This window comes from Epinephelus lanceolatus, chromosome 20, assembly GCF_041903045.1.
Source record: "Epinephelus lanceolatus isolate andai-2023 chromosome 20, ASM4190304v1, whole genome shotgun sequence".
Taxonomy (NCBI): domain Eukaryota; kingdom Metazoa; phylum Chordata; class Actinopteri; order Perciformes; family Serranidae; genus Epinephelus; species Epinephelus lanceolatus.
In genome coordinates this window covers 23370941-23386361 of record NC_135753.1, presented here as the reverse complement: position 1 = coordinate 23386361, position 15421 = coordinate 23370941, and the positions used below count along the sequence as shown (strand labels likewise).

General features: G+C 40.3%; 1 protein-coding gene across 2 annotated transcripts; it reads left to right on the top strand.

The window, feature by feature from the left end:
* Positions 1–779: 779 nt before the first annotated feature.
* Positions 780–13677, top strand: zdhhc20b (zDHHC palmitoyltransferase 20b). Of its 2 annotated transcripts, XM_033639102.2 has the most exons (14): positions 780–932; positions 4330–4356; positions 4711–4805; positions 4902–5022; positions 5109–5178; positions 5328–5360; positions 7286–7406; positions 7952–7987; positions 8245–8377; positions 10564–10690; positions 10878–10967; positions 11094–11206; positions 11310–11357; positions 13562–13677. In XM_033639102.2, the coding sequence occupies exons 1-13, from the start codon at positions 815–817 to the stop codon at positions 11351–11353; spliced, it is 1128 nt and encodes a 375-aa protein (XP_033494993.1). In that variant the 5' UTR covers positions 780–814; the 3' UTR covers positions 11354–11357; positions 13562–13677. The 2 variants fall into 2 exon arrangements, with proteins under 2 accessions (XP_033494993.1, XP_033494995.1); XM_033639104.2 differs by lacking the exon at positions 7952–7987 and having other exon boundaries at positions 793–932.
* Positions 13678–15421: the final 1744 nt, after the last annotated feature.

Genomic DNA, 15421 nt, shown 5'->3' with positions numbered 1-15421 from the left:
TTTCCTCTTTGCTATTTTATCGTAAATCGGTATCCTTTCCTATGTTTTATATTTTATTGCTCTGTAAAAGCACTTTCAATTGCCCTTGTTTATAAAATGTGCTATTTCTATTTTTTCTTTCTTTTTCTTTTTTTTTTTTTTGTAAATAAAAAAGCAGTGGTGGTGGAAATGGATCCCTTTTTTCAAATCATGATTTGAAAAAAGGGATCCAAATCATGATTTTTTCCAGACTATTTTTTGTCAAAACTTTATTGTTAAAAAATACATAATTTCCCTTTTTTTTTGATAAATGTTACACAAAGGCACAATAAAATTATATAAAAGGAAATGTAAAAAAAAAAAAAGTTTATTTTATTTTATTTACTTATTTAATTTAATTTCTTTTAATTTATTTACTTACTTTATTTTATTTTGTTTGAAAGGGCTGATGCAACATAGTTCCAATACAGAGTATGGGACGGATGTGTTGAGTTTATAGCTATTGCTAATTTTCAGCTCTTGTACCTAGTTGGTCTTTTACATGTAGACCTAAAATGTTATTAAAAATATGTAGTTCAAAACATCATACAACCACACTATATGCACAGTATAAACATGGAAGGCACAATAAAATACACACACCACAATATAGAATATGTCATAAATGCTCATTACATGTATTTGAGAGTCTATTTTGGCATGAAGAGTGTAATGACCAGGCTTAATTTCAGTCTTTAATTAATTCTCCCCCAAAAATATTTTCTGACCTCTAGTCTCATTTTGCTCCGGTGACGTCACACATCGACACTCCCTTTTCCCCAGTAGAGGGAGAAAGATGGCGCCCACACACGTACTGAGATGCTGTCAACGGGGCTTAGCATGGATACCTGTGATTTTTATCGCCCTGGTCGTCTGCTGGTCGTATTACGCCTACGTGGTGGAGCTTTGTATATGTAAGTAGTCGTCCTGCCGCCGTCCGGTGCCTCGTTACAGCCGTTAAGCCGCCGGTGTTTCCACTGAGCTGTCCACACAAACACACAGCTGCTGCTGCTGCTGCTGGCCAGGAGGAAGTAAATGGACTGCAGCTCAACAATGGTGTTGGCGAGCCTGTCCAAATGTAGATACAGCTAATTATCTGCTCGCTGCCACCGCTTTACGTCGCCTTATTTTAACGGGGAATGTGGTTTGGACACAGAGAAACTTCCGTGGTGTTAATATCGCTGCCTGTGTGTTGTTTTGTGTCGAGCTGAATGGAGTCTGGATGGAGAATTAAAATGCCAACTAAACGGTATTTGGCCGGCGGACCAGATGCATACTTCCCCAGACTACCAGTAATTAGTTGGCACGGGGGATGTGTTGATTTAGCCCTGAGAGTTTGGGTATTAAGATGAGAGAAAATGGGGGAGCATTAATCCTTAAATTGACTTTGATTGATTTAACTTCCCAAACTTTTTCATTTTACGATCACAGAAACCTCCACTGGATAAGATCTGGTGTCAGGGTCTGAATGTGGCTTAACTTGAGTCCATATGTGCTCCATCCCCACCCTACAGCTTATTTGTCCAGGGCGTGCTTCACAGTTAGGAGCTGTGATTAATCTTTAGCAGATTGTTTTAATTAAAGGATATTTAGCTGAGAAGTTAAAACTATCCAGTGTTTTTCCAAGGAAGGAAAATGACAAGAACATTAATAATGAAAGTTACTTTGGGGTTTGTCCATTTCTGATGTTCCACTTCCCATTTTTCTCACTTGATGGACTTTTTCTCTCCCACATTGGCCTAAAATTTGAAACTGAAAGTCCAATATTGACTGAGAAAACACTAGTTGAGAGATCGGTCTCTTCACAAGATGGACGATAAGATGTGATCAGATAAGGTTGTGTGAATGCAGCTTGTGGCGAGATTGCATTGTCCACTTGAGGAAAAATGTAAATAGGGCTGTGACGATGTGATGAGATGAGATTTTCACTACATGATTACGTCGCCAAATGAGTTCACAATAACTTTATCAATTCAATAGGTATCGACAGTTTAAAATAATAATCATAACAGCAACTTTAAGAGTCAAATTCATCATTGACTTTGTTTTTCGGCAACCAAATGCACTCAAAATACAAGTGTTGGGAAGTGAAGACAGACTGTGCCTTCCAATATCCACACTACCATATTATATAGTGTGCCAGTAAAAGATTTAGTATGTCCCAATCCATAGTATGTCAAAGGCAATATGCCAGAAATACCAGGATGTTCTTCTACATCCAGTCGGATTTTGCAGTATGCAAGCCAGCATGCTTTTATGGCTAATCTGACCCACAATCCTCTGCACAGTGGACGATATGTCACATCGCCTGAGCCTGCAATGACAGATGACAGCACATTCAAGTAACTGATGACCAGTCAAACAGTAATAATAGAAGTATTGATGGTTTAGGTGAAGATAATAACCAGAAATATCACAAACAACAACAGGACATAAGTATAAAAATAACAATGACAGGGAACTGTAGATGTAATTTCAATGTCGCAAATATAATATGTTAAAATCTACAATCTGTGAAGTTATAACCTTAAAGTTAAACTACACACATTGCAAAGTCCGGGTTGATCTCGTCTCAGGGGGACTCAGTGAGTGGCGTTTGTTTTATCTCCAAGGTAACAGATATAAAGGCAAGAGGGTCAAAGTTCAGTGCCTAATGTTATGATTAAGTAGTATGTCCGGAGTGTGTGCATGCTCCATGCAACAGTACGCACTTTTTAACGGCAGCTGCAGTGCGTACTAAAAGTAAAAAGAAAAAGTTTGCGAATTTGGAACGCATCCACAGTCTGGAGCCATAACTGTACAAAAGCGTACAAAAAGAGCATTTACACGTAATGGATAGTGAAAAGGCAACTAGATGGCGTTTGGAGACGGAGACAGAGCGAGAACGGAAAGAAATATTATTGACTTCAGAGGCACCTGGTTATTTACATGACATTATATGCATCCATTATATTTATGTGATATAAATCAGATGGTTTGACACAATACTTCAGCACCAAGAGATATGAAAGCGTTATGCATTCACTGAAAAAAAGTTATGTTTTTTTGACGACATTATTATCTCAGAATTCCAAGGAAAGTTTTCATCTTGTTTTTCTGAATTAAAAATATTATTGTTATTGTACGTCGAAGAAATATGGAGCTCCTAAATTCCCGAAAAGGTTTTTTTTTTTTTTTTTTTACTTGTGCGCATGAGATGATTCCTTCGTTGATTAAAATATCACCTTTTGGGACTAGCCCCTTTTACACTGCCAGATTTTCAGCGAATGTTGGGCTATTTTGCCGGCAAGCTGCGAGCGTTTAGACACACAGAGCCGTATTGGCGAGTTGATCCGAGGTGTCCAATTTTCTGCCTCGTAGGGTAGACATATTGGCGGAACCCTTTTAGTATAAACAGACCGAGGCGGCCTTCCGCAACTGGAGGGGCTGTTGAAGACTTGTGGGAGGAGCTGTTGATGACGCTGCATGTGAGACCCACTGGCAGTGGATAAACAGGAAACAGCTGATAGCAGGAATTAGCGAGCAGCTAGTAGCAAGAGGGAAACGCAAACCTGACAGACACTGTAAAGATGAGCAACTGGGGAGACAAGGAATTGTGTGCCCTCCTTGCCCTCGCAAACAAAGAGGCCATTAACCGTCAGATGACAGGGACGGTGAAGAATGGGCTGACTTATAAGAGAATTGCTAAAGGACTGACCAGCCGCGGCTTCCCTCCCACATCACTGATTACGTCACACGCTGAGCTACACGTTTTGTAACTTGCTCATGTCCCCCATTGCCCCGAAAAAGGCGCATTCTATATAAACAAATGTAGGTAGGCAGGCCATTTTGCCGAACTCCCCGATTTTGTTTTTATACTGCCAATGCTGAAAAAAGACTGACTGGGCTTTCCTGCAAATTTGCACAGTTCCTGTTTAAAAAGGGCTACAGAGACAGACAACCATTCATGCTCACATTCACACCTACAATTTAGAGTCACCAATTAACCTGCATGTCTTTGGACTGTGGGAGGAAGCTGGAGTACCTGGAGAAAACCCACGCTGACACAGGGAGAACATGCAAACTCAACACAGAAGAGCTCCCCGAGTTAGAACCAGGATTTTTGCTGTGAGGTGACAATGCTAATCACAGCGCCACCATGCCACCCTACTATTAACATGATATCCATGTTTAATTTTTGGGGATACGTAGTAAAGCATTTCTGAAGCCTACAATCAGATGTATCACCACTGATTTTAATGTTACTGTATAACTGTCACTGTTAAGGTCTTCCTTATCTAACATTTTTGTTCTCTGTTTTTCCCCTCACAGTCACCATCCCCAGTATAGGAGAGCAGAGTAAGTGTTTTGGGTGAATCACAGTCATTTTTGTGTATCACATTGTGAATGTAAGTTTACAGGACTAAGCCACTTTGCCCTGTATTGGGATAATCTCTCTGACGTCCAGTGAAATATGCTCTGTACACTTAGCTAAAAAAGAGAAGGCTGGCACAGAAAACGTGATCTCTCAAAGTGCTGATGTTGGCTCCTCATTCAGCATTCCTCTCTCATTAATTTAATATGTAGATGTACAGTGATGCATCCGAAGTGACAGCAGCAGTTTCTTATATCAGCTCCTTAATGGTAATGCTTGTGTTCACTGTTGGTGTAGGATATTTGACTGGTGATGTTTTGTTTAATCTTCCCCTGCAGTTGTCTACTTGATCTTCTTCCACCTCTCTTTCATCATGTTTGTATGGTCTTACTGGAAGACCATCTTCACTCAGCCTGCCAACCCCTCCAAAGAGGTACAATAACTCAACTCTCCAAAACAAGCCTACTCTGTCTGCGTGTCTTTAATCCCCTGCTGACATTTTTAAAAAAAACTGCTTCTCTCACTCCAGTTCTGCCTGCCCAAGGCTGAGAAGGAGCGCTATGAGAAGGAAGAGAGGCCAGAGTCCCAGCAAGAGATCCTGTGGAGAGCCGCAACCAGTCTGCCTCTGTATACCCGCACAGGAGCCGGAGGTACGTCTGTGTCTCTGTGTGTGTGTCTAAATGTGAATGTGTGTCGGAGCTGTTCAATAACAAGATGTTGTGTTGACACGATGCAGCAATCCGTTACTGTGACCGCTGTCAAGTTATCAAGCCAGACCGCTGTCATCACTGCTCCGCCTGTGACATGTAAGAAAACAGTATTTATTGAACACAAGCTTTGATTCAATGACAATATTTTTCCCTTTCTCTCATCTCTGATGCTTTTATGTTGATCTTTTCTTGTGTTTTTTAATCTGTCCTTTCTTTTTTTTTTGCTCTCTTGCTGGGTGTGGCAGGTGTGTGCTGAAGATGGACCACCATTGTCCCTGGTATGTAAGACCTGCTCAACAAATAGATATACTGTATATTGATGACATCTCACGTGTTATTCTTACTTGTACCCCTCTGAGTTTGGATGACACTTCATGCCAAGCATTAATGCAACAGGCCCATCAAGCTATTGAATGTTAATCCCTTTCGTTTTTACTTTTCCTGGGCAAAACTTATGGTGTTACCAAGCAGCAACCTCCAGGTCTGAAAAATGTAGCCAATGCGGAATTGCCAAAAACTGCGTTTCCTTGAATGGCCAAAGTCCTCATAGATCCTCATGTTAAAATGCCCAACTTTACAGTAGGGCTGCCACGATTAGTCGACTAATCGATGACTAATTGACTATTAAAATAATCGGTGACTATTTTAGTAGTCGACTAATCGGTTTGAGTAATTTTTCATAGAAAAGTACTATAAAAGTACCCCACAATACTCTTACTGCAGCTTCTTACGTTCAGATATTGGCAGCTTCACACACTCCTGTGACAGTGAACTAAAACCCTTTGGCGTGAGTATGAAACAAGACATTAGATGACGTAATTTTGGGGTTTGGGCGAGACAGACTGACATTTTTCAACATTTTAACACATTTTTCGATGAAATGATTAGTCGACTAATTGAAGAAATAATCGACAGATTAGTTGACAATGAAAATAATCGTTAGTGGCAGCCCTACTTAACAGCAGCAATAAACATGTTCACAGCCTGATACAAAAAACCGTTTTGGTCTCTATGGCTAACTTTCACCTTCATGACAGCTGCTGCAGAATTTTTTTATAACTCACTCGTTTACATTGGTCCAAATATGGTCACCTCGAGTTACTCGGGCCTAAAAAAATCCAATCAAATCTGATTAGTCAATCAAAAGAGAAAAAAAAATGCTAACTATTTTGATAATCAATTATTTGTTTTTCGGTTATTTATCAATCAAAAATGTCAAACATCAGCTCATTCCAGCTTCTTAAATGTGAGAATTAGCTGCTTTTCTTTAGCCCCTTTCCCACTGCACAAGAACCCCGCTAACACCCGCTAACATCTGTCTTTTTAATGTAATGGGAAACGTTTTAATTGGCATTCACACCCGCGTCGAATGACTGCAGTCGACATGGATATTTATCACCTCCGGCTCCAATCGGCAATGATGGGAAGACAACACCTGGGTGAACACGCTAATTTTAGCTCCTTTACTGGCGAGACTCAATGACGAGCCAACACAATACTGTCTGTCTTAGCCCAAGCAGCACTCAAACGTCGCTCAAGAGAGACTAAGTAAGAGGTATATAAAAAGAGGTAACCATCATGATGTTTCACTGGCCTCCATGCTCCTCTCTACTGTTTACCTGTTCTCCGGCCTGTCCTTGACATCCAGCGTGACACACCAGACATTGCTATAAGCATTTTAAACTATTTTTTATTAATTTTAAAGCTTAAATGATTAATCGTGAAAATAATAGATTAGTTAATGAGGCAAATGATCAATAGTTGTAGCCCTAGTGAAAACTTAGGTCCATAAACCAATTGGTGACATCACAGTGGCTATGTCTGCTATTCTTGTACAGTCATATGTGTATTACAAGTGTTTTTCGCTTGCTTCATGCAGGTTAACGAGTATAAGGAGTCAGATCTGATGGCTTTTTTCATTCGTTCCCTACTCATTTTAAAGACCTAATAGTTAATGTTACAAATACTTTATTTTAGTTCAACATGCTCAAAACTGCTCAAAAACAACTTAATTATCCACATGGATCTTATTCTCAAGCCTTGATTAACCAAATACAAGAAGCAGCAGAGCTCTTTGTGCTAAAGAAAGCAAACTACCGCCCTGGTGTAAGAGCAACACAAAGCCCTCAAAGTTCGGGTAGATAAGATCTCCACTCAGAGGAAGTGATGTCAAACCTGACCTCTCCGTGTCTGTTGTCTCCAGGGTGAACAACTGTGTGGGATTCTCCAACTACAAGTTTTTCATCCTCTTCCTGGCTTACTCGCTGGTGTACTGTTTATTCATTGCAGCCACCGTGCTGCAATATTTCATAAAGTTTTGGACAGTGAGTAACAACGCGCCCTGAATGTGAATGTGTGTGTGATGCTACAGAGGATGCAGATTCAGCTGCATGTCAGAGCCTGGATGAGCATCCTCTGGGTTGGTTGTGCATGGTGCTGAGCTGTACCGCTCCTCTGTGTTTTTTTTTCTTTTCTCTCTGTCCTCTCTCACCCTTCGCCCTCCGACCCCCTCTCTGTATCCCCGTCTGTTATCCCCAGTTCTCGCACACTGGGTCATTGTTCTCTGATCTCTCTCTTTGCTGTCTCCCTCTCCACTATCAGAACCATCAGTCACACCACTCATGCAGGCGCAAACACCTCCTTTCGTTTTTTGCACTTCAGTTTCTCCCCATCTCTTCCTCTTTCATCCCTTTGTTCTCTCCTTTCTGGGCACACTTTGTACACTCACCCACTCTTTCTTTCATTTTTTCCCCCGTTCACCCGACTTGGCCTTGACATGTGTTTGCCCGCTGATCTCTAAGTGCTTCCTCCCCTCCCACCTGTTCTCTCCTGGTGTTGCTAACAAGTCTTGTTTCTGTTTGTACTAAAGCTTTGCCGGAGGAAATCGGCAGAGAACTGCCCAAAGGTAACCCCAGCTGTCCTCCAAAGCCTTTAGTGTTGCAGTGCCTCACCATCGTTGCCATGGTTTTTGTCGTGATGTGCGTGCAGTGACGTGGTTCACATGACAGCCGTTTTTGTTTCTCTTTATTACTCTGCTTTTTTTCTCCCCTTTTTTTAACGTTCTCTCTCTTCTTCTTTCTGTCTTTCTTTCCATAAATATCCTCGATGTGAATTTGTTACTGATTTGTGTCTCGCTCTCCTTTTGTCCCGTCTCTTCCCCAGAATGAGCTGCCAGACACTCACGCCAAATTCCATGTCTTGTTTCTCTTTTTTGTGGCGGCCATGTTCTGCATCAGTATTCTGTCCCTCTTCAGCTACCACCTGTGGCTCGTGGGGAAGAACAGGTCCACTATAGGTAACAAACGCACACATTCAGTAAATGTCTGATTTACTGTGGCTTTTCTAAAAAAAAAAAAAGTGTGACGCTTGTTGCAGTGTTAGGCAGGGGTTTTTTTGCAATGAAAACTGCAGAAGCAGGGCTCCCGACTGCGACCACCCTCTGGACTTGCAGACTGAGCCCTCGTGGACTTCAGTTGCACGTAGTGTGACGTATTTACTGTCATCACATTAAGTCTGCAAGGGCGAGACCGCAAGCAGCTGACAGACATAAATCCCTGTATAGCCTTTTTGTGACTAAACAAAAATGTATCAATACATCTCTATATAACAGGCTACACACACTCAATAACGGACATGTATGTAAATAAGGACAGGACTCATACATCAGTTTTTTCTCAGTCTCCAATTGTTTAAATTATGATAGATTAATTTCCTAAAATTCTTTACAGGTGAGCTGTAATTTCTGTTCATGGTTCAACCTCCATTTTACATGAATTCTCATGTAGATCAGCATCACATCAGGTCGACCTGTCCCCTCAACTACAGAGGCTAGATAAATTGTGTCTGACTATAAGGTTAATATTTTTTAAAGGAAAAAAAAAACCCAAGACCACAGCGTTCAATAAAGATCAGTCAGATATTGTCAGGGCTTCACATATGTACAGGTGTTATTTTAAGAATCCTCACATCCCACTGACCACAAATCTCTGTGATGCTACTTCAATAATTAGTCTAATGTTAATATACAGTAGACTACATGTAGTTTATGGTACAGTTAAAATTGTCAAAAATGTGAATAACTGTGTTGCAGGACCATTTAAGGTGTGCCTAAAAATTTTCTGCTTGTGGTCCTAAAATTTTCAGTTCCAGTCTACAGTGCTCCTACTTAGTCTGGAGCCCTGAGAAGCAAGTGAGAATAGAAAGAAATAGTTGATTTTTTTGTATAATTCATTAAAAATCAAAGGCAAGACAAGGCAATAGTTTGTGATTTATCCTTACTATAGTGGCTGTGTCAACATATCAAAGTTCCTAAGACAACTAGTTTGTGAGGCGTCTTGGTTTTGACTTGAGTTTCTGTTCCTTCACTGCAGATCCACAGTGCTCACATAAGGCAGGGAAAAGATTGAACAAGGTTTATTGAGAATACAAAAAAAGAAACAAAACAGCAGGCCAAGTCCTTCGAAAATTACACCTCCTCCAATCTACTACCGACTTAATGTCCTGTTTCTATATATTCTCACGTATTGCCCGATATTACACGTCAACAGTGCATGACACGATCCAAACCAAAGCAAACTTCATGTCGTGTTTGCACAGCAAGTTGTCCATACTCTCCTTTTGTCGTGAGCACTAAACTGCCTTATGGCACCACACCTGGCGTAAATAACTTGTGCCTGTATTCTAACACATAATTTAAGTTGATATAAATATAATTTTGGTATAGTCCACTACCAAACACTACTCTAAATATACAGAAACGGTTGTGTAAATATCATCAGAACCTGTATGATATGTCATATCAACACAGGTATATTTTACTAAATATAAAAACATGCACACGTGGCTCTTACAGCTCTTACCATGAGGCATGCATATTTAATGTAACTCAGGGTTCACTCTTTTCACACGTGCAAAAGATCAAGATGCAGCAGCCTGTGTCATGGTGATCTGTCTTGTCTGTTGTCCACGTGTTTCAGTCAGTCTCAGAGTGTGTTCTGCAGTAGAAGAGTGTTTGTCAATCAGTGTGTTTGCTTTGGGGGGGGGGGCAAATAAAAGATGTTAATGTCGCTCATCTGCATCCTCACATCCAGAAACAAGGAAGTGGTGATGTTGTGTGGGGGACTCCTGTGATTGGCGAAGCTCACAGGAAACTACAATGATTGGTCAAATTTGCAGAAAAGATGCAGTAATTGGACAAAAATTCAGTGTTGCACAGAATTCACAGGGACTGGTTGAATTTGCATTTACTTTTGTAGTCACAACATCCTGGAGGGGCTGTGTAACATTCAAGAAAATGAATTTCCAGATGTGAAAGTGATAACCACTTCACACACACACAAACACACACACACACACACACAGATTGTTCTCTTCAGTCCACTCCTTTTCTTCTCATCAATTGAAATTTAATCTGTCGGTTGTTTGATGACCTTGGGTGTTCTCTGTCCTTGCTTCTCTCTCCATGTTGCTCCCTCTCTGCAGAGGCTTTTAGAGCACCAGTCTTTAGGACGGGCTCTGATAAGAACGGCTTCTCTCTGGGTTTCCGAAAGAATATCGCTCAGGTCTTTGGAGACCAGAAGAAGTACTGGCTGCTGCCCATCTTCACCAGGTAAAGGAGACAAATGTAGACATGATAAAGAGGCTCTTGTAGCGCTTATACTGGATTCAAGCTAAGCATTTATTCTGTGATTGAAGTATTTAAAAATGTGTCTGACAGATGTTTTGCAACTGCAGTTTGTTGCCCTGCAGGCAGACTGCTAATCTTGACTTTCTCCTGTCCTGCTTGTTCACAACAGTCAGGGAGATGGTCTGACGTTCCCTACACGACTGGTCAACGCTGATGTAGAGCAGGCCACGGTGACCCTGCAGCCTGAGCCCAGTAAAAGGTGATCAATCACAGTGTAATAAAAGATATATCATTTGACACATGGCTCTGAAAAGGATTTATGTTTTTGAATGAGTTGTGGATGCCCGGCTCATTTTGCTTTTTTATGTGTTGGGCATGTTTCCAGTGCTGCTGATGTCCCTGTGAGCCCCGTCAGCGAGTCGCAGGATCACCTCCTGAGCAACGACCAGCATGCCAACAACATCGGAGACCATCAGGCTAATAACACCCTCAAATCAGGTGAGCTCTACCAGGGTTGGTAATGTTTCACCAGCAAAATTAACATGAACAGCTCACCGTCTGGTATCTGTCACTGTAACACATTTTCTGTTTGGCTTCACAGCTGAAAGTGAAACTATTACAATCTCCCTGGAGAGCGAGTCCTAACCAGGTAAATGTGTGTTTCGTCAGTCTGGGTACAGTCTGACTTTTTGTTTGCATATGTCACTGCTGAAAAATATCCCAAGGTTATTTTCTATGCTGATGTGGGAAGTTGAATTGCTGCAGGGTGTCTGATTAGTTATTTGTCGAGGACTTGATTCACACACTTTGGTCTTTTCCACTTGAACTCAGGGTGTCTGCAGGTCCTAAAAAGTCCTTAAACTCAGTTTCATAAACATGCCTTAAAAGTCATTAAATAGTCTTAAATTTGAATTTGTGAGGTTAATTTCCACAAACATTTAATCTTTATTTAACCCTTTGAAACCTGAGCAAATCGGCTTGATTTCTTACAAAAACATGAGAAGAAGGCAGTGAGCAATGAAAGAAGAAATGACCCAAAAAAATTTGGAAAAAAATAATAAATAAATAAATAAACAAACAAGAAAAGTAGTAAAAATGAATTTTAAAAAAATTATAAGAAAAAGAAAGTTAAAAACAAACAAACAAGGAAATGACCTGGAAGAAATGCTTTAAAATTCAAATAATTCTGTACCATAATTTAAAATATGTATTAATAAAGATTATAAATATATATATATATATATTTGTATATTTTTTTCCAAGCTTTTTTCATTTTCCCGTTTTTTTGTTGTTGTTTTTTTCTTCAACTTGTTAGACATTTCTTACCAAGTTTCTCATTGACCTTTGAAAGAAATCGCCCCAATGTGCTCAAGGTTCATAGGTTTAAATACTTGCAAAAGGCGTCTGAAAGCAGCACAAGAAAAGTGATGTTACTCCAGGTTTCAAAGGGTTAATGTAATTTATCTGTCTTTTAATTTCTTTTTGTCAAAATAATTCATGTCAAAGTCTACATGTCTGATGTTACAAATCGTTAAACCTACCTCTGAACCTAATACTGCCTTTTTACTTTATGTAGATTAACCTAACTTACTCTAATAACCTTATTCCTACATTAAATCTTCCTCTGAACAGGAGCACATATTTATATTCACCTGCAGTGCTTGAATAAGAGAAAGATGATTTTTAATCTGTCTTAAATTTGACCAGAAATTACCTTAAGAAAGTTTTTAAACCATTAAATTTAAGTGTCTGATACTGACAGACACCTTGGCACTCTTTCTTTATAGTTGACATATATTTAAGGTGTGCAAGGAAGAATCATCATCATTGTATCCCTTTGTAACAAAATGAACTTTGCAGCCAAAGTGATGAAAATATAGCAAAGAAGTGGTCGACTGTAGCTACCATAATCCAAGTTATATATAACATTGAATTGATCTATCATGGCTCTTTGGCCTAGCATGACAAGGAAATGGGTGGGTGATAACATTTAACAAAGTTATGATATTTAACTCCAAATTAAAGGTTCTGTCTGCAACATTCAGAGCATTAATGTAACAGTAATCCACTGTTTGCTATGCAAAGATATATTGCAGTAATGATGTCCTGTGCAGAGAATGAAGTCACACTCCTTCTCTGTGTTGTTGTCATGTTTAGAGCCTTGTTGAGATAACTAATGCACTCTGAATTTCGCTTACAACCCCGTTAAGGTTACACGCACACCATTTAATTTCATTTATTTTATGTCTAAGGACAACGCACATTAATCAGCGTGTTAGCCAGCTGGCTGATTTCCAACTGCAGTCCTTTGGCAGGATGTTTTGAAACCAACAAAAGGATAAAATTCACAGGACAAAGACAGCATAAGGACATAAAGACAGCATTAACGACAGCAATTAGAAACTGTTCTTTAATTGATAGGACAGTATTCAGTGTGAAAGGGGGAGAGAGAGACGGGATGACACGCAGCAAAGGGCCACAGGTTGGACTCGAATCCATGGCCCCTGCAGCATGACATTGCCTCTTGTATATGGGACACCTGGTCTACCCACGAAGCTACTGCGTGCCCTGTACTTCCATAATTGTTATTGATCTCTCCATTTCTAACCAAAAATAGAAAGACCATTCATTGCTTAATTTTCTTTTACGCACACAACAGACTACGCATCAACAAATCCATCAACAAATCAACCAACCAACGATTGGTGGAACAACTGTCAATCAGTAAATCACCCAATCAGAGCCACAGAACATAAAGCAGCTCCGCCTTCTCAGTCAGTTGCACAGTTATGTAAATATAAAGTGTAATCAGCAGTCATGTATCTAATCATTTTTGTTTCTTCTCTTCCACAGGAGAAACTCCTCAGTCATCTAATACGATGCCTTAAGCAACGCAACAGTTATGTTTGTCACTGTGGCAACAGTCTCCCAGCGCAACCCCATCCCCACAGACCCATTCACAGTAACTATGGAAATGCTTTTTTTTTATTTATTTTTTATTTTTTTTGGCCCATCACAGCACAGTAATGCATCTATGGCACTGGCATCTTGGCATGCAGTGTCAGAAGCAAATCTCACGCCTGCCCCCACAGGACATGTGATAGTTCCTCCTCACACACACACACACACACACACACACACATGCTAACACTCATACATTCAGCTGTATACATATTTCCTCGTGCTGTTTTGTTTTTCTCACAAGTGGAGCATTTATCGCTGATGAAAAAAAAAATCAAGAATCCTGGAAGGAATATGAGCTACTTTTGGTGTTTAATGAGAGAACTTTTTGGTGCCAAAAGCTTCCTGGGTGCACTTGGACTCATTGTATAGTCGCAAAGCTGCAGTGAAGAGTTGGGGACAAGCTGGAGAAGTATTTGTTTGAACATTTATGTTTTTAGGAAGGCAGTACATCCCGAGGAGATGGATCAGTTTAACTGCGTGATAGGTTTTTTTTGTCATTTATTTTTAACACATAATGTTGGAGCGCATCTGTGATCCGCAACTTGAGATGGATGTTTCCCACCAAAAACCTGGACTATCTCACAGAGGACTCTTCTGCACGGTTCAGCGGACTGGACCCAGTGCACAACAGGGAAGACTGTTGCCAGGTTTTGGATGGCGACTTGGATATCAGAGCACAAGGTGGCACATTTGCACTTTGTAGATTATCAACGTCCATCAAACAACATGCTGCTTTTTTTTTTTTTTTTTTTTTCTTAAATCATATCCAAAAAGCATCCCAGGTATAATGGATGTTGGATGATCATGTGATTTATAGCATATTGTTTGTGTGTGAATGTGTGTAACAGTTGAAGTGGCAGTCTACTAACAACTAAAAGAATCGGCTTGATGTGTTTTCGTGGCCAACCTGTGTTGCTGCTTACTAACGAACAGTCTGATCTGGGAGATGCGTTTCAAACAATGTGCAGCGTCCGTTACTTCCTGTTCTTTTTATAGTCATATGTAAGTATGCTGACCGGTGATTCGCAGCCCGCAATGTCTACCGCCTGTTTTTTCTACAGCTCAGTGCTTCAGCCTTTACTAAGACACCAATACTCATTGCCAAATAAGGGCTGACCTGTCAGGAGCTCTGACCTCTGAACCTGAAGTGTTTACAGCATCCTAGCTTTATCTAAACCTCACTGGCCAATATCATCATGACCAAATTCTATTAACCAATCTGTGTGGCGCAATATTTTCTACAAGGTTTGTCTGTCCCTCTTGCCCGTAGCGGGTCATGATGTCCTTGCAATACCAGTGCTGGCCGGCAGGTGGCGACACAGCTCCTGTTATCTGCCCTCATTCAGATGGAGGTCTTTCTGAACTTTATCAACATGTGGCTCAGGGCTCAATTCACTTTCAGTCTAATTTGCAGGTGCAGCCTTCTTCAGAATTAAATCTTCTCACAACATGCAAATAATATGCATTTTTTTTTTCCTGTAACAACTCATCTAGGATTTCATTTGGAATGAAAGTGAATTGAACCATCTGATCTAATGTGAAACAGGTGTCGACTACAGCTTCTTCTCACTTCGTCTACTCTGTATGTACCTGGGGTCAGCTCAGTGTTGTGACCTTGAACTGTTAAAGGAGCCTCAGTTTGTGTTAAACTGTTTTATTGTGTCAGTGTTGAACACCTGGGATGTGACAATGACTCAGAGGGTCGAACAAAATCTGTATCTTAATTAGATTTCAGGACACACACATGCA

What these genes read in the sequence shown, in the direction of transcription:
- zdhhc20b (XM_033639102.2), top strand. Translation starts at nt 815, where the DNA reads ATGGCGCCCACACACGTACTGAGATGCTGTCAACGGGGCTTAGCATGG. An exon ending in CTGCTGCCCATCTTCACCAG is followed by an intron (nt 10,691 to 10,877) that starts GTAAAGGAGACA and finishes TGTTCACAACAG; the next exon opens with TCAGGGAGATGGTCTGACGT. An exon ending in CAGCCTGAGCCCAGTAAAAG is followed by an intron (nt 10,968 to 11,093) that starts GTGATCAATCAC and finishes GCATGTTTCCAG; the next exon opens with TGCTGCTGATGTCCCTGTGA.